We start from the raw sequence: 19,951 nt of genomic DNA on the forward strand, positions 1-19,951 counted from the left end.
CTTACCCATTGTTATCAGGCTGATTCAGAGCCAAAATGTACATCTGAAATTCTTGGATTGTCTGCAAGGTTAGTCTAGATTCCTTTTCACTGAAGTTTAGAAGAATGAAGGATGACTTGATTGAAGTAAATATGATCCTGAACAGGATAAGTTGGATGTGGATTATACAAGAACCAGGGGCGCTTTGCAAAATTAGGAGTCAGCCTTTAAGCACAGAACTTCAGGAAGCAGGATCACTGAATAGTTTTAAGGTGGAAGTAGACAGAATTTTGTTAGACAAGGGAATCACAGGTTGTCAGGGTTAGATAGCACTATGAAGTTCGAAACTCAAATAGACCAACTTTGATTTCGCTAATAGTGGGCAAACGTGAGGTGTTAAACAACCTTCTTTTGCTCCAAATTTTTGTATTTATATGTCCTAGCAATAGTACAAACAATATTCAAGTAATCACTATTGTGTTTTCTAATAGCACCTGTATTGTGGGTACTTTTTGCCTGGCCCACTGCTTTTAATCAGTATTAACCCAATAAGCAAATGTTGCTGCCTTCCAGTGAGGGTGACTGCACGCTGACCTCAATAAGAGCCAGATCTTGTGAGCCCCAGCTTCTTCTGTGTTGCAGCATTCTAGAATAGCTGGCTAACAAGCAACAGCAAACATATTGAAGGAGGATGGTAGACTTATCCATCTTGGTCTCATTGCCACTTCAATGGGATAGAATCCCAACAGTCCTCATGATATGTTGAAGTACAAGTTGTTGGACTGTATGACTCTTTAAACACAACTATGGTGAGACTGTGGCAAGAGAATCAAAGGTTGTCAGGCGTAGATGGGAATGTGAGGTTTTGATGGCGTCAAACTGGGCTTGCATAGCAACTGACAGAGACTTTATGATCTCAGTCTGAGCTTCGACAGCCACGTTCAGACATTGAATGGCTTCTGTATGTGCTGCAATGGAAACGGAAGTGTTGGTTGTCAAATGCTGAATCACAACAAGGGTCTTCAAGTGCATCATCGAGGTTGGGCACTACTTCCAAATTCTGTGTGAAGGTCTGTGCTGTACTAAAACTGGAACTTTTTTTGTTCCTGGACATTGTAAGAAACTCTCTGGCATGTCTGCCAATTCAGTTCCGTTTCTGTGTGCCATAGTGAAGTGGAGTACAGAAAGACAGAAGAATTACTTAAGTCAAAGTTATGTACTTCAAGTTAGTTTTGCATTATTTATATACCATTAATGACAAAAACACAGTACTACCCCGCTAGCAGTATAATATAACATCAAGTGAACTACTTGCCTTGGTTTATGGAACTTAGCTTTTGGTGTGGCCTGAAAAGTTCTGGACCGTTTTTTTAACATCAGGTCTTGAACAGCTCGTGGTCAGTTAACAAGGAGACTAGGATTTTAAAGTCATCGGCCTCCTTTTGAGAATGGTTTTCTTGCCCTCGTGAAAATATAAAAGTACCTTGCAAAATCAGACAGATTTACCTTTTCCAGAACCTATAAGCATATAATACTTTTATCCTGTTGTAAATTCAATTGCAGGTGACAATTTTGAGTCTGTTCTGTCAGAAATATGAAGTGATTTATAACAAGTTAATTCCCTCACACTGTATCTCTGGGAAAACGATTAGAGACAAGTAAAATAAATGTTCCATCCAGACTAAATTACTTCTGGGACTCCATATAAATTTAGATGGCTGAGCAAGTCTTTTCATAAGATAGATAGAACAATTAAAACCTTTCTTCAGAGATATCTGGAATTAATGTTGAAAGGTTGATAGTCCACAGGTTTCTGGAGAAGGTTGGCCTTTTTGCTTCTAGGTTATGTTAGTTAGCGACACTGCTGATCCTTGTTAGCTTAGCACTCCTCAGAAATGTTGTATTGATAGCGGTGCTTTTTTCACACTTACAGTCACAGGAAGTGGGTGTCACTGGCTGGGCCAGCATTTATTTCCCATCCCTATTTGTCATTGAGAAGGGGTGGTGAGCTTCATTCCCTTGCTGTTCTATCAGCTCACTTACCTTCAGCGACTGGTGGGCGAGAATGCCCAGGTTTCATTGCACATTTCCCTCTCTCAATTTATAGCCATTAAGATAAACATCTGCCTCCCTGATTTTGCTACCAAAATGGATAACCTCGTATTTGTCCACATTATTGTGCATCTGTCATGCATTTGCACACTCAGTCAGCCAGTCCAAATCACACTGAAGCATCTCTGCATCCTCCTCATAGCTCATTCATCTGCAGATTTGCTGTCACATGTGCCTCTGGCCTTCAAATCAGATCTGTGTCTGGTTCTGCGGTATTGGTTGAGCTACGATTTAACTGCTCCCTCCTATCTTGATCTCTTGTAAAATAATCCACATAAGTAATTTTATTGGGAGGCAGCATTATTCCTGTTGTCATAAATGAAGTGAAACATTTCAAGTACACTAAAGCTATGTAACACAGTATATTAGTCTTGGAGGTTCCTGTAATAAAGCTGTTAGGCTTCTATTGGCAGTTGCCTACAGTGGCATGATTGATAGATGAATCCCACCAAAGGGGTTATTATTAATGTTCCATTCATCCATCATTCCTCCAACTTGTCCTTGATTAAATAATAGTTGAGATGGTGGCCTTTGATAAGAAGTTATTGTATGCGGTTCACCAATAATTGTTTACAATTTTTTTATCTTCTTTCCTACTCTCCTGGAAGACATTGATAGAAAAGATTCAGAGATTGAATCATCTTGACTTTGAATTGAACTTGTGTTGTAAAATAGATTTGTATTGTATTTTGTTCCATATGTGTGGAAGGAAATTCTATAGATTGTAAATAGTATAACCCAATTAATGCATTAGTTACAAATGCAGAATTAAACATTTTAAAAGCTGGTCTTCGAAAATCCAATTAGTTTCTGTTCTTTGTGTTGTTTTTCAGCGCAAGCAGTGTTGTGTGTGTGGGTGGGGAAGTCACATTGAAAGCTGATTATGGTACATTATATTCTAGTACTGATTATACTGTGCTTTGTGCTCAAAGTTAGCTGTTAAGCAAAAAGGATTACTTTTACTTTAGATTAAAATGCTAAGTTTGTACGAAAAAGAAACAACTAAAAGTTATGACTTCGGCCATATTAAAGTAATCATTACTATATAAGTTTATATTAAAGTGGTCGTACATACTGGTCACATAAATGTCAAGGTTCTGGATTTTATGTGCCACCATGTTTCCAGCAAGAATCCAGGTAGCGTTAATTTTTTACCTGCCTAGAGGAGAATGAGGCCTTATATCATTGATAGGGCCTTATTTAAAACCCAGAGCCCAATGTCCAACCTATAGAGGGCAGGAGGGCATAAAAAAAATCAGGCTTCTGGAGGATACCCCATGGTGCAAAGTAGAGAAAGGTTTTTGTGCTAGCAAAAGTGTGTGTGTGTGTGTTTATATAAAGGGGGAGGTGAAGGTGGCTAGCACATCTGGAGTATGGAAGCTTGAGCTTTCCTTGTGTGGCATAGAGAAGCAGAAGAATCAAAATAAATTTAAAAATTCTGAGAAAACATTTCAAACGTTTCCAAAATTTTATGCACTGACTTTCAAATATAGATGAAGAAAACAGGCAGAAGTATGCTATTCTGCACCTTGAATTTGCTCCACCATCTAATAAGATCATGGCCTACCTAACTGTGGCCTCAACTTCACATCCCAACTTAATTCTGACTTTTGACTCCCTTGTTAGTCAAGAATCTGTCTACATCTGTCTTTAAAAAATTCTAAGACTGTGCCTCCACTGCTGTTTGAATCTGAGAATTCCATAGACTCACAACTCTCGAAGAGAAAAGAAAATCTCCTCACCTGCATTTTAAATGGGTGACACCTTATTTTTAAACTGTAATCCCTAGTTCTGGACTCTCCCATAAGGGAAAACATCTTTTAAAAATCCATCCTGTAAAATCCTCTCAGGGCATATATCTGAAGAGGATCACCTCTTATTATTCTAAGGTCCAAAGGTTACAGGTCGAGCCTGCCCAATCTTTCCCACGATGGACCTCATTGCCCTATTCCAGGTGTCATTTACGTAAACCTTCTCTGAACTGCTTCTAATCTCAACCCCCTGGGAGAGGGGTCCCTTGGTTCCACAATCAGTCAAGTAATCAACATGAATGCAGTCTGCTTCAGCAAATTTTAACTATTTATTATGGGTTATCCAGCAACACCAAGGTTAAACGCAAATACACTTAGAACAAGGCAATTTTTACAATGTTTCTTAAGAAAAAGTACTGCCTTAATTACTGAATACATCCAATAAAATGTAATAAATGGATAGCAGGTTAACCCAATGATATTTCCTGAAAAACAAAGTTGTTTACTGCACATTTATCTCTTCCCACCTGCATTTCAAGGTTAACTAAAATAGTTAGTAATGTCCTATCTAGCTTAGTTAATTTCTTGCCGTGAAGTGTCCATTGTTCTGCATTATCTTTAATTCAATTAGCTCAGCAATGCAGGAATACAGCCTGAAGCCATTTTGAACAGTGTTAATTTGCAATTTAAAGCAATTTTGTTATGTTACTTTGTATTAAGACGCCATTTTGTGGTTAATAAAAGCATGCATAAAAATGATTATTCCTGACAATGGTCTAATTCCAGATTTTAGATCCTCAATGCAGTGATGTCCTTTCTAAAATAGGATGTCTAAACCTATACACAATATTCTAAGATACACTGTCACAATGCTCTCTACAGCTATTGCAAAATATCCCGTCCATTTGCTTTCTGAATCTCTAAACTGTACCTGTATCCTAACTTTATACAATTCATGTGTCAGGCCTCTCAGATACCTGTGAGTCTCAGAGTTCTGTAATCTCTTTTCAGCTAAATAATATGCTGTTTTCCTGATCTTCCTGTCAAAGTGGATATTTTGACGTTTTCCCACAACATACTGTATCTGCAAATTTTTGCCACTAAAAACCTATGTATATCCCTTTGCAGAATTCTATATACTCTTCACAATTATTTTCCTAGCTATCTTTGTGTCTTCAGAAAATTCAGTAGCTGTATGGTTAGTTCCTTCATCCAATTTATAACTATAACGTGATACGCCAGCACTGATCCTGTACTAGTCCACTTGTTTCAGTTTGCCAACTTAAAAAGTACCCATTTATTTCTATTCTGTGTTTTGTGTTAGCTACTCTCTATCTGTCCTGTTGTGTTACTACCCTCATCACAAGTGCTTATTTTGTATTGTAACCTTTCATATCTGAAATAACTTCTGAAAATCTAAAATATGCTGCAGCGAGAAGTTTCCTTTTATGCACCTTGTTTGTTACTTCCTTAAAAAAAATCCAGGAACTGAGTCAAACATGATTTCCCTTTCACAAAAACCATGTTGACCTTGCTTTGTTGCCATTGGATTTTCTACATGCCTCATTAATCCTCCTTAATAAAAGATTCCAGTATTTACCCTATGACACATGTTGCTCCACCTGGCCTTTAGTTTCTGTTTGTCTAAAGGAGTCACGTTTATTATTTTCTAAACTGATGAGAGTTTTCAAAATCTAAGATATTTTGGAGAGGTAAAACCAATACATCAGCTAGCTCCGCAGCCATTTCTAAACCCTAGATGATGCCCATTAGGACCTAGGGACTTTTATACTTTTATTCTAAGTGTTTTTGTCAGTACCCTGTGCTTGTTGAATGTAATTATTTTAAGTTTCTCCCCTGAATTTATCTGCTATTCATCTCCAATACTCCCAGCAGTTAGTATGTCCAAATATATTATAATCAGATGTAAATTGCGAAAATATATATAGAGAGTTTTTATTTCCATTATTTGCATCTGAAACACAGGTACTGAAAAGTTATTGGTTAGTCCTGGCATCCAGCCTTATGAGCAAAGTTAGATTATGAATGATTCATTTTGTTAAAGATCCTATTTTCTTTCCAGCTTCCTCCAATGCTGACAGCTGGATTTTGTGCTGCTGGCCGCTGCTCTGTTGACCACTGCTCAGGCAGCTTCTCAGCGCAGGGCAATGGGTTTTGTCTTAATTATACAAATTGACTTTAAGTAAAATATTTTTGCTAGAAAGCGCATGACCATGACAAGGCACAGCTGACATTGTCTGTAAGTGTGCAGAAATTCACAATGGCATTTTTCAACCTGCCTGGCAGAAAACTGACAGAACCAGTTGACGTCCTTATTTTATAATCTGCTTGATCTCCTGGGAGAAAGAACATGTGATTGTAGTTTTAGAGCTTTTGGTTGGATTTTTAGACAGATTAGACAGCAAGAAACTGACCCCAATAGCAGAACCATAGGACACCCTTTTAAAGTGATTGACAAGATAACCAAAAGCAACCTGAGGAAACAAGGTTCTTAAGAGGTGAATGCTTGAGGGTGTTGTGGAACCAGATTCAATAATAACATTCCTTCAAAAGGGAATTGGATAAGCACTCAAGGAGAGAAAATTTGTAGGTTTACAGGCAAGAAAGAGCAGGGGAGGGGACGGGAGGGGATGGTTGGTGGGGCTAAGTGAGTTGCCCTTGCAGAGGTATGACACATTCACAATGGAAACTATTCCATGATTCTCATTTAAATTCCCTCTTGGTTAGTTCCTCCTTTCCAGCCTACCTGCCTCACTGAGGATTCTTCAATTTGATTGGTGGAAGAGCCTTACTGCGATTTGAAGTGTGCAAAATGCCATACATTCCTGCAGAGGGCAGTAGAATTCACATTAACACCAGATGGCTTGAGGTCTCCACACAAGCCCATTGAAACTCTTTGGGAGACTGTGTGTGAAATGAATAGCTATTCTTTTGTTCCATTTAGTAAAATCCACACGATTATTTTCTAAAGCAGCATAGAGAAACTTCACCTGGAATTTCTGTGTGGAATCTCCAGCAGCAAATCGGTAGAACTCCTAGTGAAATGAACTTCCCTGTATAAAATGAATGTGATTTCCCGTTCAAACTAAGTCTAGGAGAAAACTATAGAAGTTCAGATCCTTTATTACGTTAATCATTTGTGCATTGAAATATTGTTAGTGATTTGGAATTTGTGGGAAAATGGCTCTTCCTTTCTAATTTGAGATGTATTAATGCCTATTGCTTCCATCTTGTTGGTCTTATCATTCCTGCATTTGTGTAGGTACTCATTCAGGGTGACCAGCAGCAGACCATATCATGATGTATATTGCATTTTATGTAATGTAGAGAATACTAATGATTCTTTCATGATCATTGAGGACATCAGGGAATACAACATTAGTCAATAGCTGAATTCAACATTGTGTAAAACAACAATGGAATTAAGAAGGAAAGATATGTTTCCAGTACATGAAAGGTAGTTTAACTGTACTGTAAGTATAGGTTAACAACTTCAATTGCACTTACGAGGCCCAAAAGTTGCAGCCACCTTGAATAAGAAAATAAATGCTACAACTTCACGCTTTGTCAAAGCCAAGTCTATCAATGTGGCTATAGCAGTCTTTTAAAGAACAGGACAACTCAAATTACAGCTACTGGATTTCCATCTTTGATGGTGTCTCTACATATTCTGGAAATTATTGAATTATTTACACACAGTAACTAAGTAGGTTAGGCATTATTCTCAATGCAAAATCTGCATGATATATTCAAACAATTGTGAGTACCAACAAACAGTTACTGGAAGTTTATGACCAGTCATTTATTTCAGATCTAATATTTATTGCACAGTTTCTTGGAGTTCAACTATAGATTTTTGGAAGAGCTTCAAATTCCACGGTTGGGTTTATAGAAAATTAAACTTTTCAAAGTGATCAACTGTTTAATGATATTAGAATGAAACTGAAATAACCATATGCATCCTTGGAATTGATGTTGACTTTCAGTTTCGCTTGATGAAGTATTTAAGTATTGTTGCATTTTATACTTCTGATTTATTTTTCCAAGGGCAAGTTTGCACTAATTTTCTTTTTGAGTGAAGTAGAAAATTATGAATTATTTTAACTTTATTTTTATTACAGGGCTATAATGGAACATAAGGAACTGCTAAAGGTACCATGGGATTGGCAGATAGGTGAGAATTTATCTTTCATATCTGTTATCCAGGAGTAGTAATTCATTTAGTTGTTGGTTAAGGTTGCAAGTATGATGAGTGAATAAAACTAAAGGGTTTGACGATTGTCGGATGTGATAAGGGTATATAATGTAGTTTTTCTACTGCCCTCTTATATTCCTCTCAAATCTGTGCATATTCGTTAAGCTGGCACCTGCACTATCTGTTCCACTTGGGTTTCTTGTAGTCAATGACTCACCACTCACTGATCCTGACTTTACAGTAACCTCTAACGTTTGCACCGTGCCAGGATCTGAGCTAGTGGTTCTGGGAGTGTCAGATCAAGTGACTGTGCTACTTCATCAGTAATGTCATACTGTCTTCCTCCTGCATGGTTTGCATACCTGAAAGCAATAAATCAGAAGTGTACATTGGGCTAAGGAAAAGAGAGCCATGATCACATCACCAAACAGCAGAATCAGAGTGAGGTGGGAGTTGAGAAGGGCCACACTGCAGTACCATGTCATCATTCCAAATGTTCTCTGTGACAGCCTCTCTCATAGCTGGATTTATTTTACAGAGAGTCATTTCCTCCATAGCATTCCAGATATCCAGGCATTCTCATCCCCACCCCTTCTGCTGTGCCAAGTGAAAGGGGAGGAGCAGCAGCAGCAATTGTGTTGTTTGGTATTTGAGTGATTATGGATCCCATAGCTGAGTCTGTAAAGCCAGTGAGAGGTAGATGTGGAGCGATTATCATTGGAGGGGGATATCCTTCGGAGAAGTCGGGTATCCTTTGGAATTGTCAAAACTGGCTTAAATGAATACACAAAGTGGATGCACTTAATCTCATTAACTTTATTGGAACTCTCAACAGACTTGTAAAAATCAACTGTCTAAACGAGCTGTCAATCTGCCAAGAATCTAATAGACTTGCTCTGAAACCAGGCATTTTCAAATAACTGTTTCTATTTCACTGAATTGACATACACTTGAGGGTTGTGTATTATATAGTTACTGCAACATTACTGGTTTCACAACCATTCGTTATTTCATAGGGTGCCTACAACTTTGCTGTCTGATTGACAGCAACAAGTGGTTAAGGATGTGTTGATGTAGGACCATGAAATCTAAACGCCTCTACTTATAGGGTATTATGCAGTTGAAATAAATGTGTATTGTCATAAGTCATTATTTAGTTGAAGGAATGCAAATATATGAAATGGTTTTATTTTATGAGTTACAATGTCTTTCTCATAGTAGTTCAGTCTGCAATAGACTCTTAGTTTATATAAGTTTGCTTACCTCATATCTGCATAGTCATGTGTCCTGCCCATGGCGGGTACTACGTGAACTGAAATGGTAACTGTAAGGACAGAAGGTGATATGCAGTGGGTATAGATTGGCCTTATTTGAAACTAAATTACCAAAGGATCTGCAAAGTGAGTAGATAAGTATAGGGTGCCATGGTGAAAATGGGGAATTTGAGGGTAGGTGGGAGAATGAGATGACACAGGTTGGCATGGATGATGTGAGAGAAATGTGTGAGAATGGGGAATAGGGGGATGCTCAGGCTAATTTTTCTTTTGTTTTTAAACTATAAACCAAATTCTGGATCATCATGGTAGCTGCTCCTGTCAGTTTGCCTATGCACCCAGTAGTCTCCCCAGTTCTTCTGGAATCATCTCCATTCTCCAACTTCTAATATGGATTGCATCCCTCGGTCAAAAAAAAATCAGGGCAATTATTTTTAAAGGCAAGGTTCACAGGGTCAGGAATTCTTACAATGCTGTGCACTTGACCAGAGATCAAAAATCTGGGCCTTAGTCTCTCTCTGTCTCTCTCTCTATATATTCACATCCACAGGACTTATATACTTGAACTTAGAAGCACCGTATTTGATCTGGTGCTCCATTTATTTTGTTTCTAACTGCAGACAATTGAGCACTGGCAGTCACCAGCAGTAGCTCATCATTCACTGAAGCTTTCCTTTAAAAAGAATGGTTTGCCTTTAAGATCTAGAAGCATGACAAAACATGTACTAGCCCTGTAAACATGATCATGGGTCACTCATGGCTGAAGATACAATCAATTCAATAAAAAGGCAGGATACCTGCTTTAGTAGGACTAAGTGTGGGTAGGTCATGATCCCCATGGCTAAAAATACAGGTAGTTCTCATATAAAGCATGTTTCAGCAGTGTAATTTGGCTAACGTTGCTGAAGAATTAGAGAATGGTATTTTCGAGATTGCTTACCTCTGCTCACCATAGCGCAATGCCAGCTGTGATCGTTTTGCATGCTTCGTTCTGCGCATGCACCAATGTCAACTGCCATCAGAACATGTGGGAGGTACAGCACGACACATTGAGCAGTTTCTCCTCAAAATTAAACTAATGAATGTTCATTGCTGTCTGTCTGAGACAAGAATATTCTTGCATAATTCCTGCAGGACTGCATTACTCTTATACATACCATTTGCCTTTCTAATTTGATCTTGTACCTACATATCACACAACCTAAACCAACCCTCAAGAAACTATCAGAAGACAACCAATCACAGCCATCCACTTCTGCAGCCATAACTGCACCTGAAGGTGATGATGTAGATGGCTTTCTGTCCCTACAATAACAGTATTTTTTCAGTGTTAAATTTACTTTTGTTAATAAATATGATTTAAACCTTCATTTAGGCTGTACTTTACTTTGTGTTAAGCTTTTAGGTGGTTTTTTGAGCAATGGTGAGTGTTATTTTTTGGTGGGCTGCCCCATACCCCACTTTTCCCATAGGCCCCATTATTTCTATGAAGTGATTTTCCATTAAGTAAGGTTTTGCTAGAACACAACTCCGACATTCCAGGAGAACTGTCTATAGGGGAATGAGAAAAGACTTTGTTGTATGTTTCTTTTATCTTGAGGGCAAATGCTTTGTTCTGCATTTGTCCATCATTTGACAACTCTGTAGGGTGTGATTATCTCAAATTTCAAAATAACTAAAAAAAATGAAATCATAATCAGAAATCTAAATAGTGATTGCATACTCCTCATTTTGAAAAAATGTCCCATTCAATGAAAAAAGAAAGCTTTTTTACGGCCATGCTAGTTCTTCCACCTAATGACTTTTACACAGGTTTGCACTGATTTTGAACTGAATCTTATGCTGGGGATAGGGTCATGGAAGGAATTTCTTCTCTTGCAAATCTGCTTTACCGCAGAGGGCTATTGACACTTGGTCTACTGTGGCAGACAGATTTTTAATCATTAAGGAATCAAGAGTTACAGGGAAAAAGATAGGGAAGTGGAGCTGAGTACTATCAAATCAACAGTGATCTGCCATTGAATGGCAAATAACCTATATCTGCACTTGTGTCCTATTGTTTTATGATCAGTCATTTTGGGACAGGCTTCATTTGTTGAATGCTAGTCTACCATGAACTACTGACCTCCAATGCCAGTATCCCTTTCCTGAGATATTCCAGGCATGGTCTGACCAGACCTTTATATATCCTTAGCAAGATTTCCTTATTTATATACATCATTCCCTTTGAACTTGTTGTATGTTAGCTCTTTGTGATTTATACATGAGGGCTCTCAAATCCCTCCTGCTGCAGATTAATACAGTTTTTCTCCATTCAAATTATGTTTGGATCCTGTATTCTTCCTGTCAAAATGCATCACCTCACATTATATTCTATCTATCAAGTTTTTGTCCACTCAATTTGTCTATATCCCACTTTAAACTTATTGTGTCATCCTCATCACTTGCACCCCCCCCCCCCCCCCCCCACCTATTTGTGTCATCTTCAAACCTGGAGACAGTACATTCACTGCCCTCCTCCAAGTCGTTAACATATATTATAATTAATTGTCCTCCCAGAATGGATCTCTGTGGCACTCCACTAATTACAAGTTGCTATCTTGAATATGCCTCCCTTATACCAATTCTTTGCCTTCTGTTAGTTAGCCCATCTTCTATCCATGCTAATGTACTTTCACCAACACCTTGGGATCTTATCTTACTAAGTAGCTTAACTTGTGGGACCTTGTCAAGCATCTTCTGGAAATCGAAATATATTGGTTGGTTTTGCCTTTATTATGCTTGGTACCTTTTTAAAGACACCTCATTTGCTTGTCAAGCATGATTTACTCTTCATGAACCCTTGCTCACTCTGTTTCTAAATGCTCTGTTATCACATCTTTTATAATAGATGCTCGTATCCTGCAAATAACAGTTTAAATAAACTGGCCTGTTTTTTTCTCCTCCCCTTTTTGAATAAAGATGTTACATCAGCAGTTTTCCAATCCTCTGTTACTTTTCTAGAATCTAATGATTCTTGGAAGATTACTACTAGTGCACCCTCTATTGCTTCTTGCTTAGCATGCTAGAATGCATCTCATCAGGTCCAAAGGACTTATTAGTCATGAGCCCCATTAGTTCCACTTGCGTTTTTTCTCCAGTGATAGTTACTATATTAATTTACTTTCCCTCTTTTACCCCTTGATTATTGATTATTTCTGTAATGCTATTAGTATCCTTTACCATGAACGTGGATGCAAATATATGTTCAACTCCTCTGTCATTTCCAGGATCCCCATTGTTATTTCCCATTCTGTACGGGAGCCTATGCTCACTTGGTATCACTTCTTATGTATTTCAGCAAGCTCTTGCTGTCTATCTTGATATTGCTTAACATTTCACCCTCAAAGTTTATTTTCTCCCTTTTTTAGCCGCCTTTTGTTTTTAAAACTTTCCAAATCCTCTGGCTTACCACAATCTTTGTTACATTGTATTTTTTCTTTTCAATTGATGCTACCCTTAATTTCCTAGATTAATCATGGTTGCTTATTCCTCACTAGAATCCTTTCTTCTCAGTAGTGTATATTAATTAAAATAGATGAGAAAATAGTCCTGGTATTCCAAATTTACTTCAGTGTAACTTGAGTTTTGGAGAAAATGTGTTTTTCAAACTATTAACAACATGAAAATAGGAATTTTTTTGGCACCTCATAATCCTCTGAGCCTTGAAATTGATGATTTGGCTTTAATAATTTAAGAGTTTTCTTTAAGAAATTGCATATTATTTTAACACATATCCAAATCAAATGAGTTGATGCTATTAGTGTGATAACTTTGGTGGTGCTAATGTATGCTAGTGATTGAATATGTAGAGTAATTTTGTGAAATGTTACTGAAGCTTGGAAAAACTGATTTCATTTTCCCTATTCTGATTTTTCATGCCAAAATAACATATCAATGGTGTGCTATGAAGACATTTGAGTAATATAAACAAGATAAGACCATGATTTAGGTTTTAGTAATGAAGTGGATTGTGTTAGATTGTCACATCATCAAGGTGACATGATAACTAATGGAAACTAATTCTTGGTGACTGTCATTCTCAACTCAGTGTTCTGATAAATCCAAGCAGTCAAACTGATATTATGCTTCCATGTAACACCACGATTATCATGTTGTTTAATAACACACAAGCTGTTTGGCCTTTCCTGAACACTGACAGAAGTCTGCTGTGTCCAGATATTTATGAGATGATTGATGAAACTGAGGCAATCACAATGTGTTGGTTCAGTGGATAGAGCATTATACCTGATGCCATAAAGTGGCAGTATTTGGGATTTTATCTACAGTTGCTCAAATGCCACATTTTTATTTTCACCAATCTTGTCAGGAGCAGACACTGAAACTCAGTGCTTCTTTATAAGGAAGGGTGAGAAACGCAGATAGTAAGTCACTGCAGACAGGTTGCAACACTTCCAGGTTATCAGACCAAGAGCTGAACTGGCAAATATTTGTGACTAGATTATCTGTCTGTCTGCCAATCCTTCATGGAAGCAGCAGGTAAAGAGTGTCGTGCTGGAAAAGCCCAGCAGGTCAGGGAATATCTAAGATGCAGGAAAATCGACGTTTTGGGCAAAAGGCTTCAGGGAAAGGTCTAAGAATATGCAAAAATCACAAAAGCAGGAGAACAAAATCTATTCATAAAATTCCTGCACATATTAAGGGAAGCTTTCTTATTCTTCCCAATGCAAAGAAATTAGGAGTCTTAATTTTTTAATCACTTAGAGTAAGCATATCAGTTTCCCAGGGCTGTCTCCAGAACTCCAAAAACAGCTGATATTTCTGTCATGTCATTTTGGCTCATGCAATCTGAGAATGTATGTGGAAGCTACTTTGAAGAGGTGTTAGGTCTTTTGAATGTGTTATGCTTTAATGACCTCTCTACAAAATTAGCCAGCGGCTGAGCAGAATAAGTGCAAAGTATGCACATGCCTCAGCAGACCTCAGACGACTCATAGCTTGCTACAGGGAAACTGAGGCCAGATTTCAGTAAAATCTCAAGTCTTCAGTTTCTACACAAAATGTAATCATTTCAGATCCAGAATCAGGCCCTGAGGTTATTTCTTCCTCTATCTGCCAAATGGAAGGCCATCCATGAATATAGTCCCCAGATTTTGTTTTGTCAGTTCTGAAGATGAAAATTGACCCTCACATGAGCTAATTAGAATGTATCATGTGGGGCAACCATTCTGTCCACCCACAACTGAGCAGACAATAAACACAAAAAGAAATCACTGGAGCTAAAATTGAAAGTGTTGTTGGACGAGAAGTTAGGGTAACACATCAGGTAAGTTTTTTTAAGCCTGCACTCATAAATGCTGGCCAGCCTGCCCATTTCCAGAGCTGATCAATTTACTGTGTATTTTCAGCACTTACTGCTTTTTGGTGCTAATTCCTGCTATCACTTCTTTCACGCAGTAAGCCCAAGAGAAAGCAATAACTACAAAATTGTTACTAATTAGGACAGGATAACAAAAATGCATCAAAATCTAAACACTCTAAATACAGGAAATTACAGGCATTCAGTACCAAGCACTCAGTTTAAGTATTTTTTTTCTTCTTTGTTTTTTTGTGGGATGATATTGTTGCTGGCAAAGTGAGCATTTGTTGGCCATTCCTAATTACCTCTGAATCTATTAGCTTATTCAGTCATTTGAGAGGACATTCAAAATGGAACTACATTACTGTGGGTCTGGAGTCACATGTAGGCCAGCTTAGTTGAAGATGGCAGATCTTCTCCCTAAAGAATGTGCGTTCTTATAACAATACGTTTATGGTCACTGTTTCTAACTTCCAAATTGAACTGTAAATCACCAGTTACTGTGGTGGGATCTGAATCCTTGCTGCTAGAGCATTAACCTAGTCTTGTGGGTTGCTGGTCAAATGACATTACCACTACACTATTGTCTAGTGGAGATACATGTTCTTGGTTCTGCAATGAACATTAACATCAACTCAGATCAGTCAGGCTGTCCCTTCTTGAACATGGTGTAGATTCTTATTTTCCTACATATTCCATCACAAATAAGATTGCCAATTGCCAAATTAAAAATTGAGCTTTTTTATTCTTACTAACTAGGAATCATCCTGAAACAGCCAAACTCATTTTGTATGGAATCCTACGAAAGTAGAAAGCTGAGATTTTTCATCTAGTCAATTCAGCCTGAATACAAGATCACATACTAGAAGTGAAAGACGCAGAGCCTCCCACATCTGTAGTTATCTAGAAGTGACAATGTTGCAGTGATAATGACACTAGCCTGGTAATTCAGAGGCCATGCTAATGTGGTGACAGGGAGTTCAGATCCCACCATGGCAGCTGATGGAATTTAAATTAAATTAAATTATTAATATCTGGAAAATAAAGCTAATCTCAGTAACGGTGGCCATAAAACTACTATCTCTTGTTTACAAAAAAGCCCATTGCGTTCACTAACATTGAGAAGGAAATCTTCGATCCTTACCCAGTCAGGCTGATATGCAGAAACAAAAACAGAAGTTGCTGGAAAAGCTCAGCAGGCTTGGCAGCATCTGTGAAGAGAATTCAAAGTTAACCGGTGATCGTTGCTCAGAACTGACCTATGTGCAACTCAAGATTAGAGTGGTGCTGGAAAAGCACAGCAGGTCAGGCAGCATTCGAGGAGCAGGAAAATCAATGTGTCGGGCAGGAGCCATGCAACTCCACATACATTGCAATGTAGGCAACTCTTAACTGTCAACTGAAATGGCCTTGAATGCTATTCACTTGAAGGGTAATTAAGCCTTTCCATCAACACCCACATTTCACAAGAGGAAAAAAACAAAGACGAAAATTTGCTTTAAGGTCGTGTTCACATATTTTGTTTAAAACTTGGCTGTTCTTAAAGAAACTTAGTTGTTAAATATCTGCTCTTTAATATTCATCAGCATATGCTTATGATTCTGAGAAAATCAATTTTACAAAATTAAAATTTAGAAATTGGAAAAATATTTAATCAGATTTTTCTTCCTTTGAAGTTTTTTAAATCCCATAATAGCAGTGTTTTAATCTCATCCATTATAAGTAATCATACTTAACTGTTAATTTTAAAAGAAGAGTATAAATTTTAATGTTAGTGAGTTTGTCCTCTATTTTAATATTATAAATTAGTAATTTCAATGATCAATGACCCATTTACCTCTGATGTGTGCTTTCGCCTTCCTAATCAATAGCTATTTGCAAAATACTTCGCTTTTTTCAACAAGGGAAAGCTAATAGGTAAAATTAAGCTGGAAACATTTGGGAAGCATTATGTTGTAAAAATGATTGAGTGATGAGTCAGGTGGTTACCTGGGCATTCACAAGTCCAGATTTTGAATAGCAAAATGAAACATTTGTCTTTTACTTACTTCTTCCTCATTAAATCTGAAACAGTCCCATTGGATTCCACAATATGACCTCAAATTGTGATTTTTCTTTCTCTGTTTTGTATCACTGGTTCTGCCCTTTGGATTATAATCATTCAAACTGGAAGTGTTCATTAAGTAATCTTATAGCACCTACTGAATATGTCATTGAAAGTAGCAGCTTTAGCTGCATTCTAAGAGCTTTGAAACTGCACCGATTATGTTTCTTTTTCTCTTTGGAAAATGTCCTAATGACTTTTCCTGCTCTCTTCTCCAGGACTTCTCTATATTGGTTTCAGTGCCTGTATGTTTGGTCTATACAGCTTCATGCCTGTAGTCATGAAACGAAGCAGTGCCACCGCTGTCAACCTCTCCCTACTAACAGCAGATATTTACAGTCTATTTTGTGGGTTATTCCTTTTCCAATACAAGGTATGTTAATCAAATTTATTATGTCACTGGGCTTTGTTATTTTGAATGGTGTGGCAGAAAATATCCTGCTCTTCTACTGAAAATGATCTGTGAACTGTGTGTTTTGTGGTTGTTGTAAATGCAAAAGGGAATTTAGTTTTTTTCTGCACAACATTAAACAGTGGTGTTCTGTCAATTTAGTTTTATTGGAGGATGTAGCAGATTTGTCTATGTGAAACATGGCTTACTGTCCTTGTCAACATCATGTAGTAAAGCAAATCTATCTCTCATCATTTGTGTCAGAATGAGTGCTCTCATGCTGAGTAATTGACTCATTATGTGTTTGAGAATTCTGAGACCTGAGGTATAATTTCTGTTTAGAGTTAGCTGCTCATATTAGATGAGACAATGGTTAGGACAATGCCTTTAGCTTTCAACATTCACTGAACAAGGGAGCGCTGAAATCATTTAATAGCTGCTACATCAAACTGTGATCTCCACTGAAAAGTATCTAGCTGCCATATTAGATGAGGAAGGTTAATAACTTAATGTAATGTCAAATAATCTGTTGGCACTTGCCACCTCGGCTCATACGTTGGACAATGCACTGTACAGTATGTGGAACCATACTCCCTGTGACTCAGTCTTCAGAAAGGAAATAAAGAAATTTAGTAGAAGTGGGAAACTGTAATGCAATCCATCCTACACATCATCTGTGCATTGTGATTCTCCACTGAAATGAGAAGTTTCTCAAAGGGAGACAAAAAAATGCACCGAATAAGTCACTTTCATTTAGCAGAGAAATATTCTTTCATGTAAGCTGGAGTATGCTTGATTATTCTCTATCTATTGACTCAAAGTGTATTTTAGAAATTGCACATTTCAAAACTATGTGCTCTGATACCATTCCTCCACATGAATTTATGAATAGATCATTACTTCCAAAATAAACTGGCATGATCCCTTTTTTGTGTGTAAAAAGAGAAACATAATCACAAGTGACTTGTTTAAGAGTAGCACTGCGATCTGATCGCACTCCACTCCCATTGTATAAAAAGACTGTAAAAGAATGAAAAAATGATGCATTATGAAATTCACATAGTTAAGATAACTGGGCTGCATTCATTTTAATTATATGGAGCATATCTTGGAGTAATATATGAGATCCATCTTGGTAGAAGCCCTATAATACTTTGAGATAATGAGTAGTCTAAGGAGACATTGGAGTTCTAAGAATTGTGCCATTAGTGTTTCGTTCCACAAATTGGCCTCAATGATAGCAATGTAGACTTGCGATTTCTGAACTGAATTTTGTGCTGGATCAATAAACCGTACAAGTCATGAAAGTCTTAAGCTGGTTACTAATAGAGTTGCTGCAGGGTCCTTTGACCAGGATTAGAAACTAATTAAGTAAAAGTGAGGACTGCAGATGCTGGAGATCAGAGTCTAGATTAGAGTGGTGCTGGAAATGCACAGCAGGTCAGGCAGCATCTGAGGAGCAGGAAAATCGACGTTTTGGGCAAAAGCCCTTCATCAGGAGTGAGGCGGGGAGCCTCCGGGGTGGAGAAATAAATGGGAGGTGGATGGGGCTGTGGAAAAGGTAGCCAAGAGTACAGTAGGTGGATGGGGGTGGGGATGAAGGTGATAGGTCAGAGAGGAGGGTGGAGCGGATAGGTGGGAAGGAAGATTGGCAGGTGGGACAGGTCATAAGGATGGTGCTGACTTGGAAATTAATTAGCCAGAGGGCTTATTTCTGATCGCTAATCTTTGACTCGTGATGGAAACACATATCTGTAAATATCAGGTGAGTGTATGATTAGGCTCAACTCTGATGTGTTCCATATTTGAGTAGCCTACCAGACTTCTGTTGAGACCAACAGTGATGACTGTTGTTCACCACAAAATCTAGTCCATCTTTTATCACTACAATTGAGGTATAATGAAAAAGTAGAGTGTTTAGCTCGTATGTACAAATTTTATTTCTTCAACTTGAAAATGTTTAGACAATTTGAACAGTTTTCATATTATTGAGAAGTTTGATGTTCAAGTCTCTGAATGTCAAGAAGACCTCAGGTATTGTGTCGTCATTATTAAATTTAGACATTGAAATGTTATGCAGTGCACATACTGTATTCAGCAGAGCAACATAATGTAAAAGAAAGATGTGTGGTGATTGTGACACAAGACCTGATGGTCTAAGACATAAAATACTGCACATTTTGAGTGATTTCTCAGTAGGACATTAGCAATTATTGTTTCAGGGAGATACTGTTTTACATTTTATTTCTGCATTGTTTATAAATGGAAGTAAAGACATTGATGTGTGTATTTCAGAGTCTAGTGTAAGAACAACCTGACAATAACTTGCACTAAGCTTCAGTCTGTCTTATCTGATTGGAGTTGGCCATTCAAAACACTGCTGCTAAGCTGAGACAAACATTTCAGTTGTTTCAGACCCCAGACCCAGAACTCTGAGGCACACAGGGCTGGTGCACCATTATACAATGCCAATGCATTTCCTGATAGTAATCAGATCTTATGTTTTAATTTCTTTGTGGCCTCAGTTAATAAGACTCTTCCCTCTGAGTCAGAAAGAGCCAAGTTCCAGTTCAGAGACATGAGTACAATTAGCTGATACTGTGTGGGAGGTCAGCTCAGATGGGGTGTTGGAGTTTCAAATAGATGTTAGAATTTTAGGATGGTTACAGTATGGAAGAAAGCCCTTAGTCTCATTGGCCCAGAGTTAGCTTTTCACCGTGCCTTGGTACATGTGACAATAAATTCAATTCAATTCAGCTTCTGCA

General features: G+C 37.8%; 1 protein-coding gene across 3 annotated transcripts in view; it reads left to right on the top strand.

Moving 5' to 3' along the window:
• slc35f1 (solute carrier family 35 member F1) overlaps window positions 1-19,951 on the top strand; it is a 313,410-nt gene that overhangs the window by 244,126 nt on the left and 49,333 nt on the right. For all 3 annotated transcript variants that reach the window (XM_060821185.1, XM_060821177.1, XM_060821194.1), the window contains exons 6-7: window positions 7,985-8,037; window positions 17,014-17,168. In XM_060821185.1, coding sequence (XP_060677168.1) covers window positions 7,985-8,037; window positions 17,014-17,168 — 208 coding nt within the window. The remainder of the gene's footprint in view (window positions 1-7,984; window positions 8,038-17,013; window positions 17,169-19,951) is intronic.

This window comes from Hemiscyllium ocellatum, chromosome 3, assembly GCF_020745735.1.
Source record: "Hemiscyllium ocellatum isolate sHemOce1 chromosome 3, sHemOce1.pat.X.cur, whole genome shotgun sequence".
In the NCBI taxonomy this organism is placed as follows: domain Eukaryota; kingdom Metazoa; phylum Chordata; class Chondrichthyes; order Orectolobiformes; family Hemiscylliidae; genus Hemiscyllium; species Hemiscyllium ocellatum.